Source organism: Bombina bombina, chromosome 3 (assembly GCF_027579735.1).
Source record: "Bombina bombina isolate aBomBom1 chromosome 3, aBomBom1.pri, whole genome shotgun sequence".
In the NCBI taxonomy this organism is placed as follows: Eukaryota; Metazoa; Chordata; class Amphibia; order Anura; family Bombinatoridae; genus Bombina; species Bombina bombina.
In genome coordinates, this window is record NC_069501.1 from 602,504,216 (window position 1) to 602,527,662 (window position 23,447).

Sequence of the window (23,447 nt, forward strand, 5' to 3'; positions counted from 1 at the left end):
GGGTAGAAGCATCATCTTTATTGCTGCTATTCAAACGGTCCAGGACAATTCAACAAATATTACATTGTGCTACCCTATACAAACTATGTTACAAAATCACACTAGATGGCATTTAGTCCCAAGTGTATGAGGGAATGCGGCTAAGTTGGTAGTGAATTCCATATTTGACTGCTCTAATATATCTTTCATCTGGTCTGAAACATCCGATTACACAGACATAGGCTTTTACGGCATTGAGGAGTGCAAAAAAACATAATTTATGTAAGAACTTACCTGATAAATTCATTTCTTTCATATTAGCAAGAGTCCATGAGCTAGTGACGTATGGGATATACATTCCTACCAGGAGGGGCAAAGTTTCCCAAACCTCAAAATGCCTATAAATACACCCCTCACCACACCCACAAATCAGTTTAACGAATAGCCAAGAAGTGGGGTGATAAGAAAAAAGTGCGAAAGCATATAAAATAAGGAATTGGAATAATTGTGCTTTATACAAAATCATATCACCACAAAAAAAGGGCGGGCCTCATGGACTCTTGCTAATATGAAAGAAATGAATTTATCAGGTAAGTTCTTACATAAATTATGTTTTCTTTCATGTAATTAGCAAGAGTCCATGAGCTAGTGACGTATGGGATAATGACTACCCAAGATGTGGATCTTTCCACGCAAGAGTCACTAGAGAGGGAGGGATAAAATAAAGACAGCCAATTCCTGCTGAAAATAATCCACACCCAAAATAAAGTTTAATGAAAACATAAGCAGAAGATTCAAACTGAAACCGCTGCCTGAAGTACTTTTCTACCAAAAACTGCTTCAGAAGAAGAAAACACATCAAAATGGTAGAATTTAGTAAAAGTATGCAAAGAGGACCAAGTTGCTGCTTTGCAAATCTGATCAACTGAAGCTTCATTCCTAAACGCCCAGGAAGTAGAAACTGACCTAGTAGAATGAGCTGTAATCCTTTGAGGCCGAGTTTTACCCGACTCAACATAGGCATGATGAATTAAAGATTTCAACCAGGATGCCAAAGAAATGGCAGAAGCTTTCTGGCCTTTTCTAGAACCGGAAAAGAGGACAAATAGACTAGAAGTCTTTCGGAAAGACTTAGTAGCTTCAACATAATATTTCAAAGCTCTAACATCCAAAGAATGCAACGATCTCTCCTTAGAATTCTTAGGATTAGGACATAATGAAGGAACCACAATTTCTCTACTAATGTTGTTGGAATTCACAACCTTAGGTAAAAATTCAAAAGAAGTTCGCAACACCGCCTTATCCTGATGAAAAATCAGAAAAGGAGACTCACAAGAAAGATCAGATAATTCCGAGACTCTTCTGGCAGAAGAGATGGCCAAAAGGAACAAAACTTTCCAAGAAAGTAATTTAATGTCCAATGAATGCATAGGTTCAAAAGGAGGAGCTTGAAGAGCCCCCAGAACCAAATTCAAACTCCAAGGAGGAGAAATTGACTTAATGACAGGTTTTATACGAACCAAAGCTTGTACAAAACAATGAATATCAGGAAGATTAGCAATCTTTCTGTGAAAAAGAACAGAAAGAGCAGAGATTTGACCTTTCAAGGAACTTGCGGACAAACCTTTATCTAAACCATCCTGAAGAAACTGTAAAATTCTCGGAATTCTAAAAGAATGCCAAGAAAAATGATGAGAAAGACACCAAGAAATATAAGTCTTCCAGACTCTATAATATATCTCTCTAGATACAGATTTACGAGCCTGTAACATAGTATTAATCACAGAGTCAGAGAAACCTCTTTGACCAAGAATCAAGCGTTCAATCTCCATACCTTTAAATTTAAGGATTTGAGATCCTGATGGAAAAAAGGACCTTGCGACAGAAGGTCTGGTCTTAACGGAAGAGTCCACGGTTGGCAAGAGGCCATCCGGACAAGATCCGCATACCAAAACCTGTGAGGCCATGCCGGAGCTACCAGCAGAACAAACGAGCATTCCTTCAGAATCTTGGGGATTACTCTTGGAAGAAGAACTAGAGGCGGAAAGATATAGGCAGGATGATACTTCCAAGGAAGTGATAATGCATCCACTGCCTCCGCCTGAGGATCCCGGGATCTGGACAGATACCTGGGAAGTTTCTTGTTTAGATGAGAAGCCATCAGATCTATTTCTGGAAGTTCCCACATTTGAACAATCTGAAGAAATACCTCTGGGTGAAGAGACCATTCGCCCGGATGCAACGTTTGGCGACTGAGATAATCCGCTTCCCAATTGTCTATACCTGGGATATGAACCGCAGAGATTAGACAGGAGCTGGATTCCGCCCAAACCAGAATTCGAGATACTTCTTTCATAGCCAGAGGACTGTGAGTCCCTCCTTGATGATTGATGTATGCCACAGTTGTGACATTGTCTGAAAACAAATGAACGATTCTCTCTTCAGAAGAGGCCAAGACTGAAGAGCTCTGAAAATTGCACGGAGTTCCAAAATATTGATCGGTAATCTCACCTCCTGAGATTCCCAAACCCCTTGTGCCGTCAGAGATCCCCACACAGCTCCCCAACCTGTAAGACTTGCATCTGTTGAAATTACAGTCCAGGTCGGAAGAACAAAAGAAGCCCCCTGAATTAAACGATGGTGATCTGTCCACCACGTCAGAGAGTGTCGTACAATCGGTTTTAAAGATATTAATTGAGATATCTTTGTGTAATCCCTGCACCATTGATTCAGCATACAAAGCTGAAGAGGTCGCATGTGAAAACGAGCAAAGGGGATCGCGTCCGATGCAGCAGTCATAAGACCTAGAATTTCCATGCATAAGGCTACCGAAGGGAATGATTGTGACTGAAGGTTTCGACAAGCTGAAATCAATTTTAGACGTCTCTTGTCTGTCAAAGACAGAGTCATGGACACTGAATCTATCTGGAAACCCAAAAAGGTTACCCTTGTCTGAGGAATCAATGAACTTTTTAGTGAATTGATCCTCCAACCATGATCTTGAAGAAACACCACAAGTCGATTCGTATGAGATTCTGCTAAATGTAAAGACTGAGCAAGTACCAAGATATCGTCCAAATAAGGAAATACCACAATACCCTGTTCTCTGATTACAGACAGAAGGGCACCGAGAACCTTTGTAAAAATTCTTGGAGCTGTAGCTAGGCCAAACGGCAGAGCCACAAACTGGTAATGCTTGTCCAGGAAAGAGAATCTCAGGAACTGATAGTGAGCTGGATGAATCGGAATATGCAGATATGCATCCTGTAAATCTATTGTAGACATATAATGCCCTTGCTGAACAAAAGGCAAGATAGTCCTTACAGTTACCATTTTGAATGTTGGTATCCTTACATAACGATTCAATATTTTTAGATCCAGAACTGGTCTGAAGGAATTCTCCTTCTTTGGTACAATGAAGAGATTCGAATAAAACCCCAGCCCCTGTTCCAGAACTGGAACTGGCATAATTACTCCAGCCAATTCTAGATCTGAAACACATTTCAGAAATGCTTGAGCTTTCACTGGGTTTACTGGGACACGGGAAAGAAAAAATCTCTTTGCAGGAGGTCTTATCTTGAAACCAATTCTGTACCCTTCTGAAACAATGTTCTGAATCCAAAGATTGTGAACAGAATTGATCCAAATTTCTTTGAAAAAACGTAACCTGCCCCCTACCAGCTGAGCTGGAATGAGGGCCGCACCTTCATGTGGACTTAGAAGCTGGCTTTGCTTTCCTAGAAGGCTTGGATTTATTCCAGACTGGAGATGGTTTCCAAACTGAAACTGCTCCTGAGGATGAAGGATCAGGCTTTTGTTCTTTGTTGAAACGAAAGGAACGAAAACGATTATTAGCCCTGTTTTTACCCTTAGATTTTTTATCCTGTGGTAAAAAAGTTCCTTTCCCACCAGTAACAGTTGAGATAATAGAATCCAACTGAGAACCAAATAATTTATTACCCTGGAAAGAAAGGGAAAGTAGAGTCGATTTAGAAGACATATCAGCATTCCAAGTTTTAAGCCATAAAGCTCTTCTAGCTAAAATAGCTAGAGACATAAACCTGACATCAACTCTGATAATATCAAAAATGGCATCACAGATAAAATTATTATGAGAATCATGATCTGTTACTTGTTGCGCCAAAGTTTCCAACCAAAAAGTTGAAGCTGCAGCAACATCAGCCAATGATATAGCAGGTCTAAGAAGATTACCTGAACACAGATAAGCTTTTCTTAGAAAGGATTCAATTTTCCTATCTAAAGGATCCTTAAACAAAGTACCATCTGCCGTAGGAATAGTAGTACGTTTAGCAAGGGTAGAAATAGCCCCATCAACTTTAGGGATTTAATCCCAAAATTCTAATCTGTCGGATGGCACAGGATATAATTGCTTAAAACGTTTAGAAGGAGTAAATGAATTACCCAAATTATTCCATTCTCTGGAAATTACTTCAGAAATAGCACCAGGAACAGGAAAAACTTCTGGAATAACCACAGGAGATTTAAAGACCTTATCTAAACGTTTAGATTTAATATCAAGAGGACCAGAATCCTCAATTTCTAAAGCAATTAGTACTTCTTTAAGTAAAGAACGAATAAATTCCATTTTAAATAAATATGAAGATTTATCAGCATCAATCTCTGAGACAGAATCCTCTGAACCAGAAGAGTCATTAGAATCAGAATGATGATGTTCATTTAAAAATTCATCTGCATAAAGAGAAGTTTTAAAAGATTTTTTATGTTTACTAGAAGGAGGAATAACAGACATAGCCTTCTTGATGGATTCAGAAACAAAATCTCTTATGTTATCAGGAACACTCTGAACATTAGATGTTGATGGAACTGCAACAGGTAATGGTACTTTACTAAAGGAAATATTATCTGCATTAACAAGTTTGTCATGACAATTAATACAAACAACAGCTGGAGGAACAGCTACCAAAAGTTTACAGCAGATACACTTAGCTTTGGTAGATCCAGCACCAGACAGCGATTTTCCTGAAGTATCTTCTGACTCAGATGCAACGTGAGACATCTTGTAATATGTAAGAGAAAAAACAACATATAAAGCAAAATTGATCAAATTCCTTAAATGACAGTTTCAGGAATGGGAAAAAATGCCAAAGAACAAGCTTCTAGCAACCAGAAGCAATGAAAAAACAGAATTTATGTTTACCTGATAAATTACTTTCTCCAACGGTGTGTCCGGTCCACGGCGTCATCCTTACTTGTGGGATATTCTCTTCCCCAACAGGAAATGGCAAAGAGCCCAGCAAAGCTGGTCACATGATCCCTCCTAGGCTCCGCCTACCCCAGTCATTCGACCGACGTTAAGGAGGAATATTTGCATAGGAGAAACCATATGTTACCGTGGTGACTGTAGTTAAAGAAAATAAATTATCAGACCTGATTAAAAAAACCAGGGCGGGCCGTGGACCGGACACACCGTTGGAGAAAGTAATTTATCAGGTAAACATAAATTCTGTTTTCTCCAACATAGGTGTGTCCGGTCCACGGCGTCATCCTTACTTGTGGGAACCAATACCAAAGCTTTAGGACACGGATGAAGGGAGGGAGCAAATCAGGTCACCTAAATGGAAGGCACCACGGCTTGCAAAACCTTTCTCCCAAAAATAGCCTCAGAAGAAGCAAAAGTATCAAATTTGTAAAATTTAGAAAAAGTGTGCAGTGAAGACCAAGTCGCTGCCTTACATATCTGATCAACAGAAGCCTCGTTCTTGAAGGCCCATGTGGAAGCCACAGCCCTAGTGGAGTGAGCTGTGATTCTTTCAGGAGGCTGCCGTCCGGCAGTCTCATAAGCCAATCGGATAATGCTTTTAATCCAGAAGGAGAGAGAGGTAGAAGTTGCTTTTTGACCTCTCCGTTTACCAGAATAAACAACAAACAAAGGCAAAGTTTGTCTGAAAACCTTAATAGCTGCTAAGTAAAATTTGAGAGCACGAACTACATCCAAGTTGTGCAACAAACGTTCCTTCTTTGAAACTGGATTAGGACACAAAGAAGGCACAACTATCTCCTGGTTAATGTCTTTGTTAGAAACAACTTTTGGAAGAAAACCAGGTTTAGTACGCAAAACCACCTTATCTGCATGGAACACCAGATAAGGAGAAGAACACTGCAGAGCAGATAATTCTGAAACTCTTCTAGCAGAAGAAATTGCAACCAAAAACAAAACTTTCCAAGATAATAACTTAATATCAACGGAATGTAAGGGTTCAAACGGAACCCCCTGAAGAACTGAAAGAACTAGGTTGAGACTCCAAGGAGGAGTCAAAATTTTGTAAACAGGCTTGATTCTAACCAGAGCCTGAACAAAGGCTAGAACATCTGGCACAGCTGCCAGCTTTTTGTGAAGTAACACAGACAAGGCAGAAATCTGTCCCATCAAGGAACTTGCAGATAATCCTTTTTCCAATCCTTCTCGAAGGAAGGATAGACTCTTAGGAATCTTAACCTTGTCCCAAGGGAATCCTGCAGATTCACACCAACAGATATACCAAATTATGTGGTAATTTTCTGGTTACAGGCTTTCAGGCCTGAACAAGAGTATTAATAACAGAATCTGAGAACCCTCGCTTTGATAAGATCAAGCGTTCAATCTCCAAGCAGTCAGCTGGAGTGGGTCGAACGGACCTAGAACAAGAAGGTCTCGTCTCAAAGGTAGCTTCCATGGTGGAGCCGATGACATATTCACCAGATCTGCATACCAAGTCCTGCGTGGCCACGCAGGAGCTATCAAAATCACCGACGCCCTCTCCTGATTGATCCTGGCTACCAGCCTGGGGATGAGAGGAAACGGCGGGAACACATAAGCTAGTTTGAAGGTCCAAGGTGCTACTAGTGCATCCACTAGAGCCGCCTTGGGATCCCTGGATCTGTACCCGTAGTAAGGAACTCTGAAGTTCTGACGAGAGGCCATCAGATCCATGTCTGGAATGCCCCACGGTTGAGTGACTTGGGCAAAGATTTCCGGATGGAGTTCCCACTCCCCCGGATGCAATGTCTGACGACTCAGAAAATCCGCTTCCCAATTTTCCACTCCTGGGATGTGGATAGCAGACAGGTGGCAGGAGTGAGACTCCGCCCATAGAATGATTTTGGTCACTTCTTCCATCGCTAGGGAACTCCTTGTTCCCCCCTGATGGTTGATGTATGAACTTGGCCCTCGCTAGCTGAGGCCAAGCTTTGAGAGCATTGAATATCGCTCTCAGTTCCAGAATATTTATCGGTAGAAGAGATTCTACCCGAGACCAAAGACCCTGAGCTTTCAGGGATCCCCAGACCGCGCCCCAGCCCATCAGACTGGCGTCGGTCGTGACAATGACCCACTCTGGTCTGCGGAAGGTCATCCCTTGTGACAGGTTGTCCAGGGACAGCCACCAACGGAATGAGTCTCTGGTCCTCTGAATTACTTGTATCTTCGGAGACAAGTCTGAATAGTCCCCATTCCACTGACTGAGCAGGAACAGTTGTAATGGTCTTAGATGAATGCGCACAAAAGGAACTATGTCCATTGCCGCTACCATCAAACCTATCACTTCCATGCACTGCGCTATGGAAGGAAGAGGAACGGAATGAAGTATCCGACAAGAGTCTAGAAGTTTTGTTTTTCTGGCTTCTGTCAGAAAAATCCTCATTTCTAAGGAGTCTATTATAGTTCCCAAGAAGGGAACCCTCGTTGACGGAGATAGAGAACTCTTTTCCACGTTCACTTTCCATCCGTGAGATCTGAGAAAGGCCAGGACAATGTCCGTGTAAGCCTTTACTTGAGGAAGGGACGACGCTCGAATCAGAATGTCGTCCAAGTAAGGTACTACAGCAATGCCCCTTGGTCTTAGCACCGCCAGAAGGGACCCTAGTACCTATGAGAAAATCCTAGGAGCAGTGGCTAATCCGAAAGAAAACGCCACGAACTGGAAATGCTTGTCCAGGAATTCAAACCTTAGGAACCGATGATGTTCCTTGTGGATAGGAATATGTAGATACGCATCCTTGAAATCCACCTTGGTCATGAATTGACCTTCCTGGATGGAAGGAAGAAGTGTTCGAATGGTTTCCATCTTGAACGATGGAACCTTGAGAAACTTGTTCAAGATCTTGAGATCTAAGATTGGTCTGAACGTTCCCTCTTTTTTGGGAACTATGAACAGATTGGAGTAGAACCCCATCCCTTGTTCTCCTAATGGAACAGGATGAATCACTCCCATTTTTAGCAGGTCTTCTACCCAATGTAAGAATGCCTGTCTTCTTATGTGGTCTGAAGACAACTGAGACCTGTGGAACCTCCCCCTTGGAGGAAGCCCCTTGAACTCCAGAGAATAACCTTGGGAGACTATTTCTAGCGCCCAAGGGTCCAGAACATCTCTAGCCCCAGCCTGAGCGAAGAGAGAGAGTCTGCCCCCCACCAGATCCGGTCCCGGATCGGGGGCCCGCATTTCATGCTGTCTTGGTAGCAGTGGCAGGTTTCCTGGCCTGCTTTCCTTTGTTCCAGCCTTGCATAGGTCTCCAGGCTGGATTGGCTTGAGAAGTATTACCTTCCTGCTTAGAGGACGTAGCCCTTGGGGCTGATCCGTTTCTGCGAAAGGGACGAAACTTAGGTTTATTTTTGGTCTTGAAAAGACCTATCCTGAGGAAGGGCGTGGCCCTTGCCCCCAGTGATATCAGAGATAATCTCTTTCAAGTCAGGGCCAAAGAGTGTTTTCCCCTTGAAAGGAATGTCAAGCAATTTGTTCTTGGAAGACGCATCCGCTGCCCAAGATTTTAACCAAAGCGCTCTGCGCCACAATAGCAAACCCAGAATTTTTTCGCCGCTAACCTAGCCAATTGCAAGGTGGCGTCTAGGGTGAAAGAATTAGCCAATTTAAGAGCACGAATTCTGTCCATAATCTCCTCATAAGAAGAAGAATTACTAATAATCGCCTTTCCTAGCTCATCAAACTAGAAACACGCGGCTGCAGTGACAGGGACAATGCATGCAATTGGTTGTAGAAGGGAACCTTGCTGAACAAACATCTTTAGCAGACCTTCTAATTTTTTATCCATAGGATCTTGGAAAGCACAACTATCTTCTATGGGTATAGTGGCGCGCTTGTGTAGAGTAGAAACCGCCCCCTCGACCTTGGGGACTGTCTGCCATCAGTCCTTTCTGGTGTCGACTATAGGAAAACAATTTTATAAATATGGGGGGAGGTACTAAAGGTATACCGGGCCTGTCCCATTCTGTACTAACAATGTACGCCACCCGCTTGGATATAGGAAAAGCTTCGGGGGGCCCCGGGGCCTCTAAGAACTTTTCCATTTTACATAGTGGTTCTGGAATGACCAGATAATCACAATCATCCAAATTGGATAACACCTCCTTAAGCAGAGCGCGGAGATGTTCCAACTTAAATTTAAAAGTAATCACATCAGGTTCAGCTTGTTGAGAAATGTTTCCTGAATCTGAAATTTCTCCCTCAGACAAAACCTCCCTGGCCCCCTCAGACTGGTGTAGGGGCCCTTCAGAAACCATATCATCAGCGTTCTCATGCTCTACAGAATTTTCTAAAACAGAGCAGTCGCGCTTTCACTGATAAGTGGGCATATTGGCTAAAATGTTTTTGATAGAATTATCCATTACAGCCGTTAAATGTTGCATAGTAAGGAGTATTGGCGCACTAGATGTACTAGGGGCCTCCTGTATGGGCAAGACTGGTGTAGACGAAGGAGGGGATGATGCAGTACCATGCTTACTCCCCTCACTTGAGGAATCATCTTGGGCATCATTTTTACTAAATTTTTTTATGACATAAAATACATATAGTTAAATGAGAAGGAACCTTGGTTTCCCCACAGTCAGAACACAATCTATCTGGTAGTTCAGACATGTTAAACAGGCATAAACTTGATAACAAAGCACAAAAAACGTTTTAAAATAAAACCGTTACTGTCACTTTAAATTTTTAAACTAAACACACTTTATTACTGCAATTGCGAAAAAGTATGAAGGAATTGTTCAAAATTCACCAAAATTTCACCACAGTGTCTTAAAGCCTTAAAAGTATTGCACACCAAATTTGGAAGCTTTAACCCTTAAAATAACGGAACCGGAGCCGTTTTTATATTTAACCCCTTTACAGTCCCTGGAATCTGCTTTGCTGAGACCCAACCAAGCCCAAAGGGGAATACGATACCAAATGATGCCTTCAGAAAGACCTTTCTATGTATCAGAGCTCCACACACATGCAGCTGCATGCCATGCTGTCCTCAAAAATAAGTGCGCCATACCGGCGCGAAAATGAGGCTCTGACTATGATTAGGGAAAGCCCCTAAAGAATAAGGTGTCAAAAACAGTGCCTGCCGATATAATCATATCAAAATACCCAGAATAAATGATTCCTCAAGGCTAAATATGTGTTAATAATGAATCGATTTAGCCCAGAAAAAGTCTACAGTCTTAATAAGCCCTTGTGAAGCCCTTATTTACTATCTTAATAAACATGGCTTACCGGATCCCATAGGGAAAATGACAGCTTCCAGCATTACATCGTCTTGTTAGAATGTGTCATACCTCAAGCAGCAAGAGACTGCACACTGTTCCCCCAACTGAAGTTAATTGCTCTCAACAGTCCTGTGTGGAACAGCCATGGATTTTAGTTACGGTGCTAAAATCATTTTCCTCATACAAACAGAAATCTTCATCTCTTTTCTGTTTCTGAGTAAATAGTACATACCAGCACTATTTTAAAATAACAAACTCTTGATTGAATAATAAAAACTACAGTTAAACACTAAAAAACTCTAAGCCATCTCCGTGGAGATGTTGCCTGTACAACGGCAAAGAGAATGACTGGGGTAGGCGGAGCCTAGGAGGGATCATGTGACCAGCTTTGCTGGGCTCTTTGCCATTTCCTGTTGGGGAAGAGAATATCCCACAAGTAAGGATGACGCCGTGGACCGGACACACCTATGTTGGAGAAATGAGACTTAAATAATGTGGAGACAAAAGTGACGCCCATATTTTTTTTAGCGCCAAATAAGACGCCCACATTATTTGGCGCCTAAATGCTTTTGGCGCCAAAAATGAAGCCACATCCGGAACGCCGACATCTTTGGCGCAAAAAAACGTCAAAAAATGACGCAACTTCCGGCGACACATATGACGCCGGAAACAGAAAAGATTTTTTGCGCCAAGAATGACGCAATAAAATGAAGCATTTTCAGCCCCCGCGAGCCTAACAGCCCACAGGAAAAACAGAATTTATGTTTACCTGATAAATTACTTTCTCCAACGGTGTGTCCGGTCCACGGCGTCATCCTTACTTGTGGGATATTCTCTTCCCCAACAGGAAATGGCAAAGAGCCCAGCAAAGCTGGTCACATGATCCCTCCTAGGCTCCGCCTACCCCAGTCATTCGACCGACGTTAAGGAGGAATATTTGCATAGGAGAAACCATATGATACCGTGGTGACTGTAGTTAAAGAAAATAAATTATCAGACCTGATTAAAAAAACCAGGGCGGGCCGTGGACCGGACACACCGTTGGAGAAAGTAATTTATCAGGTAAACATAAATTCTGTTTTCTCCAACATAGGTGTGTCCGGTCCACGGCGTCATCCTTACTTGTGGGAACCAATACCAAAGCTTTAGGACACGGATGAAGGGAGGGAGCAAATCAGGTCACCTAAATGGAAGGCACCACGGCTTGCAAAACCTTTCTCCCAAAAATAGCCTCAGAAGAAGCAAAAGTTAAACACTAAAAAAACTCTAAGCCATCTCCGTGGAGATGTTGCCTGTACAACGGCAAAGAGAATGACTGGGGTAGGCGGAGCCTAGGAGGGATCATGTGACCAGCTTTGCTGGGCTCTTTGCCATTTCCTGTTGGGGAAGAGAATATCCCACAAGTAAGGATGACGCCGTGGACCGGACACACCTATGTTGGAGAAAAAGTCAAATTTTTAAGGTAAGAAAAATGATTGATTCAAATGCATTATCCCAAATATGAAACTGACTGTCTGAAAATAAGGAATGTTGAACATCCTGAGTCAAGGCAAATAAATGTTTGAATACATATATTTAGAACTTTATTAAAAAAGTGCCCAACCATAGCTTAGAGTGTCACAGAAAATAAGACTTACTTACCCCAGGACACTCATCTACATGTTTGTAGAAAGCCAAACCAGTACTGAAACGAAAATCAGCAGAGGTAATGGTATATATATATATATATAAGAGTATATCGTCGATCTGAAAAGGGAGGTAAGAGATGAATCTCTACGACCGATAACAGAGAACCTATGAAATAGACCCCGTAGAAGGAGATCATTGAAATTAAACAGGCAATACTCTCCTCACATCCCTCTGACATTCACTGCACGCTGAGAGGAAAACCGGGCTCCAACCTGCTGCGGAGCGCATATCAACGTAGAATCTAGCACAAACTTACTTCACCACCTCCATAGGAGGCAAAGTTTGTAAAACTGATTTGTGGGTGTGGTGAGGGGTGTATTTATAGGCATTTTGAGGTTTGGGAAACTTTGCCCCTCCTGGTAATAATGTATATCCCATACGTCACTAGCTCATGGACTCTTGCTAATTACATGAAAGAAAGTTTTGTTTGCTGCAACTAAACTTTCTACAGCAAGATTTTGAGAGAAATTTCCTTTCCAACCTTCTCACAAGTAGTTATGATCATAGAGTACATCAGAAGCACGGGGCAGTGCGCTTTTCACCTCAAAGACAAACTAGATTTGTGTTCTATTTGGCTCTTTGAGACAGCTTGGGTTTTGGCTAATCAGCAAGTAAATCTGTGATATCTGTGGAATGAAGTTTTGTCCTCTCTTCCCTCCTTCCCTAGGGATTTTAGAACTTGACTCTAACATGGGTCATTATTCGTTACTTTCTCTTTAATATCCCAGTTCTTGGCCAGGAGAGCTGCAACAACTAATTTATCTTAATAATAACAGCTATATTATTTAAAGCAATGCAATAGTTTGACAAAATCTACTTGTGAAGCCTGGTTTAACGCTTGGTACCATTATGTTACCATCAATTATAGACATTGGTTTAACGAATGTACTACCAGTGCTATATTATGAATATATATATATATATATATATATATATATATATATATATATATATATATATATACACATACACACACACCTATATATATCTATATATATCTATACATCTATCTTGTAGTCAATAGTGTAAAAACACACAGATCTACTTACAGTGCGGTTCCTGATATAGAGAAAAACTTTTTGCGTTGGTTGTGGTCCACTGATAATGTCAGGGAAGCAAGCTGCCTCTTGAGAAGTCATTCTGTCATGAGGAAGTCTGCTCTGGAAAGCAGCACCCTCAACACCTGAAAAAAAACAACATTCCAATGAAACTTCCAGATGCAAGAAGAGGAAGCTGACTCAGGTAACTAAGAACAAAAATGAATGCGGATTTGGCCCACAAATTACCAATACCAAAATCACAGTGATAAGAAAATCCTTCCCGGTGCAGAAAATAAAAACAAAATGTGTTGTCTCCAGGACCTATTTACTAGGAACACCACCCAGTAGATTTTACTGACCACCCAGCTAAAATTTAAACTAATATTAACATACAATTTGCTAATATTAAAAGGGACATTCTATTCTAGTCAAAATTAAACTTATGATTCACATAGGACATGAAATTTTAAACTTTCAAATTTACTTTAAAGGGCCACTAAACCCCAAATCTTTCTTTCATGATTCAGATAGAGAATAGAAATTTAAACATTACAATTTACTTCCATTATTTATTTTGCTTCATTTTTTAAATATCCTTAGTTGAAGAAAAAGCAATGCACAGGGTGAGCCAATCAGCAGCTAGTGAGCATATCTAGATATGCTTTTCATCAAAGAATATCAAGAGAATAAAACAAATTAGATAATATAAGTAAATTAGAAAGATGTTTAAAAACACAATTTATGCTTACCTGATAAATTTATTTCTCTTGTGGTGTATCCAGTCCACGGATCATCCATTACTTGTGGGATATTCTCATTCCCAACAGGAAGTTGCAAGAGGACACCCACAGCAGAGCTGTAATATAGCTCCTCCCCTAACTGTCATAGCCAGTCATTCGACCGAAAACAAGCAGAGAAAGGAGGAACCATAGGGTGCAGTGGTTACTGTAGTTTAAATTTAAAAATTACCTGCCTTAAAATGACAGGGCGGGCCGTGGACTGGATACACCACAAGAGAAATAAATTTATCAGGTAAGCATAAATTGTGTTTTCTCTTGTAAGGTGTATCCAGTCCACGGATCATCCATTACTTGTGGGATACCAATACCAAAGCTAAAGTACACGGATGAAGGGAGGGACAAGGCAGGAACTTAAATGGAAGGAACCACTGCCCGTAAAACCTTTCTCCCAAATATAGCCTCCGAAGAAGCAAAAGTATCAAATTTTGAAAATTTTTAAAAAATATGAAGCGAAGACCAAGTCGTCGCCTTGCAAATCTGATCAAAAGAAGCCTCATTTTTAAAGGCCCAAGTGGAAGCCACAGCTCTAGTGGAATGAGCTGTAATCCTTTCAGGAGGTTGCTGTCCAGCAGTCTCAAAGGCTAAGCGGATTAAGCTTCTTAGTCAAAAAGAAAAAGGTTGCCGAAGCCTTTTGACCTCTCCTCTGTCCAGAGTAGACAACAAACAAAGCAGATGTTTGACGAAAATCTTTAGTAGCTTGTAAGTAAAACTTTAAAGCACGGACCACGTCCAAATTGTGTAACACAAGGATGGAACAACAATCTCTTGATTGATATTCTTGTTAGATACCACCTTAGGTAAGAACCCAGGTTTGGAACGCAGGACTGCCTTATCCGTATGAAAAATCAGATAAAGAGAATCACATTGTAAGGCAGATAGCTCAGAGACTCTACGAGCCGAGGAAATAGCTACCAAAAAAAGAACTTTCCAAGATAAAACCTTGATATCGATGGAATGAAGAGGTTCAAACAGAACTCCTTGAAGAACCTTAAGAACCAAGTTTAAGCTCCATGGTGGAGCAACAGGTTTAAACACAGGCTTGATTCTAACTAAAGCCTGACAAAATGCCTGAACGTCTGGAACATCTGCCAGACGCTTAACTAGCTGACAATCCTTTTTCCAAACCTTCTTGGTGAAAAGATAATATCCTAGCAATCCTGACCTTACTCCATGAGTAACCCTTGGATTCACACCAATAAAGATATCTACGCCATACCTTATGGTAAATTTTCCTGGTGACAGGCTTTCGTGCCTGTCTTAAGGTATCAATAACTGACTCGGAGAAGCCACGCTTTGATAAAATCAAGCGTTCAATCTCCAGGCAGTCAGCCTCAGAGAAATTAGATTTGGATGGTTGAAAGGACCCTGAAATAGAAGGTCCTGTTTCAGAGGCAGAGACCATGGTGGAAAGGATGACATGTCCACTAGATCTGCATACCAGGTCCTGCGTGGCCACGCAGGTGCTATCAGAATCACAGATGCTCTCTCCTGCTTGATCTTGGCAATCAGTCGAGGGAGCAGAGGAAACGGTGGAAACACATAAGCCAGGTTGAAAGACCAGGGCGCTGCTAGAGCATCTATCAGTGTCGCCTTGGGATCCCTGGACCTGGATCCGTAACACGGAAGCTTGGCGTTCTGGCGAGACGCCATGAGATCCAGTTCTGGTTTGCCCCAACGATGAATCAGTTGTGCAAATGCCTCCGGATGGAGTTACCACTCTCCCGGATGAAAAGTCTGACGACTTAGAAAATCCGCCTCCCAGTGCTCTACACCTGGGATATGGATAGCTGATAGTTGACAAGAGTGAATCTCTGCCCAGCTAATTATTTTTGAAACTTCTAACATCTCTAGGGAACTTCTCATTCCCCCTTGATGGTTGATGTAAGCTACAGTCGTGATGTTGTCCGACTGAAATCTGATGTACCTCAGAGTTGCTAACTGAGGCCAAGCCTGAAGAGCCTTGAATATCGCTCTTAGTTCCAGAATATTTAATGGAAGGAGAGACTCCTCCTGAGTCCACGATCCCTGAGCCTTCAGGGAGTTCCAGACTGCACCCCAACCTAGAAGGCTGGCATCTGTCGTAACAATTGTCCAATCTGGCCTGCGAAAGGTCATACCTTTGGACAGATGGACCCGAGATAGCCACCAGAGAAGAGAATCCCTGGTCTCTTGGTCCAGATTCAGTTGAGGGGACAAATCTGTGTAATCCCCGCTCCACTGACTGAGCATGCATAGTTGCAGCGGTCTGAGATGTAAGCGTGCAAACGGCACTATGTCCATTGCCGCTACCATTAAGCCGATTACTTCCATACACTGAACCACCGAAGGGCGCGGAATGGAATGAAGAACCCGGCAGGAATTTAGAAGCTTTGATAACCTGGACTCCGTCAGGTGAATTTTCATTTCTATAGAATCTATCAGAGTCCCTAGAAAGGAAACTCTTGTGAGTGGGGATAGAGAACTCTTTTCCTTGTTCACTTTTCACCCATGCGACCACAGAAATGCCAGTACTACGTCCGTATGAGACTTGGCAATTTGGAAGTTTGACGCCTGTATCAGGATGTCGTCTAAATAAGGGGCTACTGCTATGCCCCGCGGCCTTAGGACCGCCATAAGTGACCCTAGAACCTTTGTAAAGATTCTTGGGGCTGTAGCTAATCCCAAGGGAAGAGCTACAACTGGTAATGCCTGTCTTAAAAGGCAAACCTGAGAAACCGATGATGATCTTTGTGTATCGGAATGTGAAGATAAGCATCCTTTAGATCCACTGTAGTCATATATTGACCCTCCTGGATCAGTGGTAGGATGGTACGAATAGTTTCCATCTTGAACGACGGAACTTTGAGGAATTTGTTTAAGATCTTTAGATCCAAAATTGGTCTGAAGGTTCCCTCTTTTTTGGGAACCACAGATTTGAGTAAAAACCCTGTCCCTGTTCCTCCTTTGGAACTGGATGGATCACTCCCATAACTAGGAGGACTCATACACAGTGTAAGAATGCCTCTCTCTTTATCTGGTGTGCAGATAATTGTGAAAGGTGAAATCTCCCTTTTTGGGGGGGGGAAGCTTTTAAGTCCAGAAGATATCCCTGGGATATAATTTCCAACGCCCAGGGAACCTGAACATCTCTTGCCCACGCCTGGGCAAAGAGTGAAAGTCTGCCCCCTACTAGATCCGTTCCCGGATAGGGGGCCGTTCCTTCATGCTGTCTTAGAGGCAGCAGCAGGCTTTTTTACCTGCTTACCTTTTTTCCATGTCAGGTTTGGTCTCAAGACCGTCTTGGATTGAGCAAAAGTTCCCTCTTGTTTATTATTAGAGGAAGTTGATGCCGCACCTGCCTTGAAGTTTTGAAAGGCACGAAAATTAGACTGTTTGGCCCTAGATTTGGACCTGTCCTGAGGAAGGGCATGACCTTTTCCTCCAGTGATATCAGCAATAATCTCCTTCAACCAGGCCCGAATAGGGTCTGCCCCTTGAAGGGAATGTTAAGTAGCTTAGATTTTGAAGTCACGTCAGCTGACCATGATCTAAGCCATAGCGCTCTGCGCGCCTGTATAGCAAAACCAGAATTCTTAGCCGTTAGTTTAGTCAAATGAACAATGGCATCAGAATAAAAGAATTGGCTAGCTTAAGTGCTCTAAGTTTGCCAAGTATGTCATCCAATGGAGTCGCTACCTGTAAAGCCTCTTCCAGAGACTCAAACCAGTACGCCGCAGCAGCAGTGACAGGGGCAATGCATGCAAGGGGCTGTAGGATAAAACCTTGTTGAATAAATATTTTCTTAAGGTAACCTCTAATTTTTTATCCATTGGATCTAAAAAAAAAGCACAACTGTCCTCGACAGGGATAGTAGTACGCTTTACTAGAGTAGAAATTGCTCCCTCCACCTTAGGGACTGTCTGCCATAAGTCCCATGTGGTGGCGTCTATTGGAAACATTTTTCTAAAAATAGGAGGGGAAGAGAACGGCACACCTGGTCTATCCCATTCCTTATTAATTTCTGTAAACCTTTTAGGTATTTGGAAAAATATCAGTACACACCGGCACTGCAAAGTATTTATACAGTCTACACAATTTCTCTGGCACTGCAATGGTATCACAGTCATTCAGAGCAGCTAAAACCTCCCTAAGCAACACGCGGAGGTGTTCAAGCTTAAATTTAAATGTAGAAATATTAGAATCAGGTATCTTTCCTGAGTCATTAACATCACCCACTGACTGAAGCTCTCTTTCCTCAGCTTCTGCATATTGTGAGGCAGTATCAGACATGGTTCTTAAAGCGTCAGTATGCTCTGCATTTTGTCTCACCTCAGAGCTATCTCGCTTACCTAAGTTCAGGTAGTCTGGCTAATACCGCTGACAGTGTATTATCCATGACTGCCGCCATGTCTTGTAAAGTAAACGCTATGGGCGCCCTAGATGTACTTGGCGCCATTTGAGCGTGAGTCCCTTAAGCGGGAGTCAAAGGGTCTGACACGTGGGGAAAGTTAGTCGGCATAACTTCCCCCTCGTCAGATTCCTCTGGTGATAATTTTTTTTTAAAGACAGAAAAACATAATTTATGCTTACCTGATAAATTTATTTCTCTTGTAGTGTATCCAGTCCACGGATCATCCATTACTTATGGGATATTAACTCCTCCCCAACAGGAAGTGCAAGAGGATTCACCCAGCAGAGCTGCTATATAGCTCCTCCCCTAACTGCCATTACCAGTCATTCGACCGAAAACATGCAGAGAAAGGAAAACCATAGGGTGCAGTGGTGACTGTAGTTTAATGGAAAAATTACCTGCCTTAAAGTGACAGGGCGGGCCGTGGACTGGATACACTACAAGAGAAATAAATTTATCAGGTAAGCATAAATTATGTTTTCTCTTGTTAAGTGTATCCAGTCCACGGATCATCCATTACTTATGGGATACCAATACCAAAGCTAAAGTACACGGATGACGGGAGGGACAGGCAGGCTCTTTATACGGAAGGAACCACTGCCTGAAGAACCTTTCTCCCAAAAACAGCCTCCGAAGAAGCAAAAGTGTCAAATTTGTAAAATTTGGAAAAAGTATGAAGAGAAGACCAAGTTGCAGCCTTGCAAATCTGTTCAACAGAAGCCTCATTCTTAAAGGCCCAAGTGGAAGCCACAGCTCTAGTAGAATGTGCTGTAATTCTTTCAGGAGGCTGCTGTCCAGCAGTCTCATAGGCTAACCGTATTATGCTACGAAGCCAAAAGGAGAGAGAGGTAGCCGAAGCTTTTTGACCTCTCCTCTGACCAGAATAAACGACAAACAGGGAAGACGTTTGTCGAAAATCCTTAGTTGCCTGTAGATAAAATTTCAGGGCACGGACTACATCTAGATTGTGTAGCAGACGTTCCTTTTTCGAAGAAGGATTAGGACACAAAGATGGAACCACAATCTCTTGATTGATATTCCTGTTAGTGACCACCTTAGGTAGGAACCCAGGTTTAGTACGCAGAACTACCTTGTCTGAATGAAAAATCAGATAAGGAGAATCACAATGTAAGGCAGATAACTCAGAGACTCTTCGAGCCGAGGAAATCGCCATTAAAAACAGAACTTTCCGAGGCGGAGCTTGGCCAAGCAGGCAAATGGCCGCATAGTCACATCGCTCCGGCACAGCAGCAAGACCTGTCACCCTTAAAACAGTGTCTAGCTCTTTCAACCAGCTGCAAACAGTGGCTAAACAACCAAAGTCCCACATGTGAGCAAGCACGAAACCGGGAGGGACCGGACCCGCATGCAATTTCACAGAAAGCAGGAGCAACGGAGCGCTCCGTCGCCATCTTTACACATTTGCAACTGCGACGGTAAAGGATCCCTCACGATACACGATGACCGGAGACCCGATGGGGTAAGAGCTCACACCAGTTTGTTCATAAAAGGCTCCACACAAGTCTCACACCAGAGAGAACACGGTACAAATAACTCCACTTAATGCATAATATGCCGTAAAAAGCGGATCACAAAAATAACAATAAAATAATCAGCACAATATTGGGAAATCCTCTAAGGAGATGAACAAAACAGTTATCAACAAGAGAACATACACTAAAACTGCCTCATAAAATATAAAAGGACAACACGAATCAGAAATTAACGCATAGCACTGCACATTGTGCATAAACCACAACATACGCCATCAGGCCTAAGCAGACTTCTGCAGTTTACTGCATCACAAGTTCTCATACTGAGTTTTCTAAATTACTCACCTGCAGCAACCATGACATCCAAGAACAAAGGCAAAGGGGACAAAAACCCTAAAGGACAGTTGCAGTCCAACACGCTGGTAAGCTCCTTTTTCCAATCCAATACATCAGATACACAAGAATCAAACTCCACAGACGGCACCTTCCAGAATGACCCAATATCATCTCCTGACTACATGATACAACTTAAACAGGACATAGCAAAACTACCATCCAAAGAAGATTTTGAATCTCTCAAATCTCTCATAACAAGAGAACTATCCACGCTGCGCAAAGATATAACAGAGATGGGAGAGAGGATAGTAACAGTTGAGGAAACGCAAGACATAACTACTGAAGCTGTCTGCTCATTATACAATCAAACCAGCACACATGAAAGCAAGTTAGAAGCCCTACAAGAAAAGATAGAGGACTTAGAGAATAGGGGACGGAGGAGTAACCTCCGCATCAGAGGCATACCCGAGATAATAAAGCCAACAGACCTGCTGGAATACTTACAAGGACTTTTTCGTCAAATACTGGGAAACCAACAGGCCCCACCAATAGAAATAGAAAGAGCCCATAGATCTCTCCGTCCCCCACCATCACCTAATGCTCCCCCCAGGGACATTATCCTCAAATTCCTCAGATTTAACGACAGAGAAACCATATGGCAGAAAGCTAGATCCTCCCACACAATCACATATTTGGACCATGAGCTACAGATTTATCCGGACCTGAGCCCCAGCACTATACAAAAGAGAAAGGAAACCCGTTTCATCACTTCTATACTCCAGGACAGAAACATCAAATATCGCTGGGGATTCCCCTTCAGCTTAATCGTACCCCATGAAGGAACTACCATCATTTACAAAGGTACACAAGACCTGGACAAACTCTCTAAAGGACTGGGAATCCCCTTGAAACTACCTGGCCCACCCTCCTCAGCCGAAGGCCCCCAACCCTCAGCTGCACATACTCCATTCTCAAGCTTGCAGAAAACAACTTGGAACAAAGTTCAGTCCCTTAAGAAACGAAAAGAAAATATGAACATTTCTCCTATATCACTAAGAGACTGACCAAGACAATTGTCTTATTTGAACTGTTCATCCTGGGTAAGACCTTGAAATGTAAAACTTGTCACCATTACTAGTCAGAAGATAGTACACTAACTGTTTAGCTACTTGATAGTTAAGTTAAGCAAAATGTTATTTCCTGTTGATCTATTCTCTCCACCATAACCCTATAAGGGCCTTTCTAATTTAACAAGGTTTTGGTTGTTAACCATTAGCATAGATAATCACATTGTTATTCTTATATTTAATATTTACATTCTTGCTGCTGTAAACCTCAGATTGAAATGAAAGGAATTTCAATCCTCCCTCTGGCTTCTGGCCATTCCCCCCCCCCTAGTTAACTATCCTACCCCCATTGATGACCATTTAAGCATAATGAAACATACTGTAATGTTCATATTGTTCACTCTTATAAATGTACAATGTATACGCTCTTTTTATTTCACATTTCCATGTTGGTTCTTATACCGTCCAGGCCTGAGAAATAGCCTAACACTGTTTCCACATACCCGACACAGCGTAGTACCACCAAGGATAAATCACCATGAGTAAAAATAAAACCAATAACAGACAATTATCTTTTCTAACGATTAATGCTAAGGGCCTAAATAACCCACACAAAAGAAACATCGTTATGCGAGATATCAAACATAAGAGAGGGGACCTGATATTCATACAAGAATCCCATTTCATAAAGGGACAAGAACCTAAAACTTTCTTCTATAAATTTGGCCCCTCATATTACTCCTCAAACAGTGCCAAGACTAATGGAGTTGGAATTTTATTAAAGAAGGGTATACCTTTTCAGTTACTCGATTCACATAAAGACACAGAAGGTAGATATATAATACTAGTGGGGAAACTATTTAACACTATTACCACCTTAGTAAGCGCCTATGCCCCAAACACTGGACAAGACAAATTCATAACCTCCCTCACTGGGAAACTCTTAGAAGTGGCCAAGGGTATGTTAATAATGGGAGGAGACCTTAATGTATCCCTAGACCCGTACCGAGATAACTCGAATCACACTTCATCAACACCACATAGAGCACTGACGGTAATAAAGCAACGCTTAAGAGATTTGGCACTACATGATGTTTGGAGAATACATCACCCTGAGACAGAAGATTTTACGTTCTTTTCTCATCCACATTCACGTTTCTCTCGCATAGATTACATACTAACTGATGTAACTACTCTCTCATTAACTACACAATCATCCATAATCCCAGCGACCTGGTCAGACCACTCTATAGTCTCATGCACAATACAATGGCCCTCAGCTTCCCCTTCTACTTACATATGGAAAATCAATGAGGAATTATTAGATCACCCACTATACAATGATAAAATTCAAAAAGCAATAAAAGAATTCTTCGATTTTAATATTAACTCTATACCCTCATTCCAGAACATCTGGGAGGCGCATAAGGGAACTATACGAGGGGAATTAATGAGCATGCACTCCCATTACAAAAAACAACAGAGACAACTGCTACATGACTCCTTGAATAAAGCAAATGATCTAGAATCACAACTTAAAAGAACACCTGACAACCCACAATTAGCTAAAACATTACAAGAGACAAAACAGACAGTGACCAACCTTCTAGATAAAGAATGCAAAGCATTTGCCTTCAAACTCAAGCAGACACATTACGAAGGAGACAACAAATGCAGTAGACTATTTGCCCGCAAATTAAAACGCAAAACCCAACGCGACTACATTCTCTCAATAAAGTCCCACAACAAAACACATTATGACACTTCAAACATCGCTGAAGCCTTCCGTTCCTACTATGAAAAACTATACAACCTTACTACGAAACCCACAGACTCACATACACATAATTCAGAACCCAACGCATCCTTTATTGACAAATACTTATCAGACGTTAAACTTCCAGAACTGACAGAAGAACAACAAACTTTCCTACAAAACCCCTTTACCCTACTTGAAATTAAAAGAACCATAAAAGACCTCCCCACGGACAAAGCCCCAGGCCCTGATGGCTACACTAACTATTACTATAAAAAATACATAGATCTCCTTTCCCCGCACCTTCTATCTCTCTTTAACTCGATAACACCGGAGAACCCTTTCCCCACTAGGACACTGGAAGCTTTCATCTCCATTATACCAAAACCTGGA

At 42.0% G+C, this 23,447-nt stretch overlaps 1 protein-coding gene across 2 annotated transcripts in view; it reads right to left on the reverse strand.

The window, feature by feature from the left end:
• Positions 1 to 23,447, reverse strand: part of KDM1A (lysine demethylase 1A) — a 184,878-nt gene that overhangs the window by 71,287 nt on the left and 90,144 nt on the right. For both annotated transcript variants that reach the window (XM_053707204.1, XM_053707203.1), the window contains exon 3: positions 13,222 to 13,355. In XM_053707204.1, the coding sequence (XP_053563179.1) occupies positions 13,222 to 13,355 (134 nt within the window). The remainder of the gene's footprint in view (positions 1 to 13,221; positions 13,356 to 23,447) is intronic.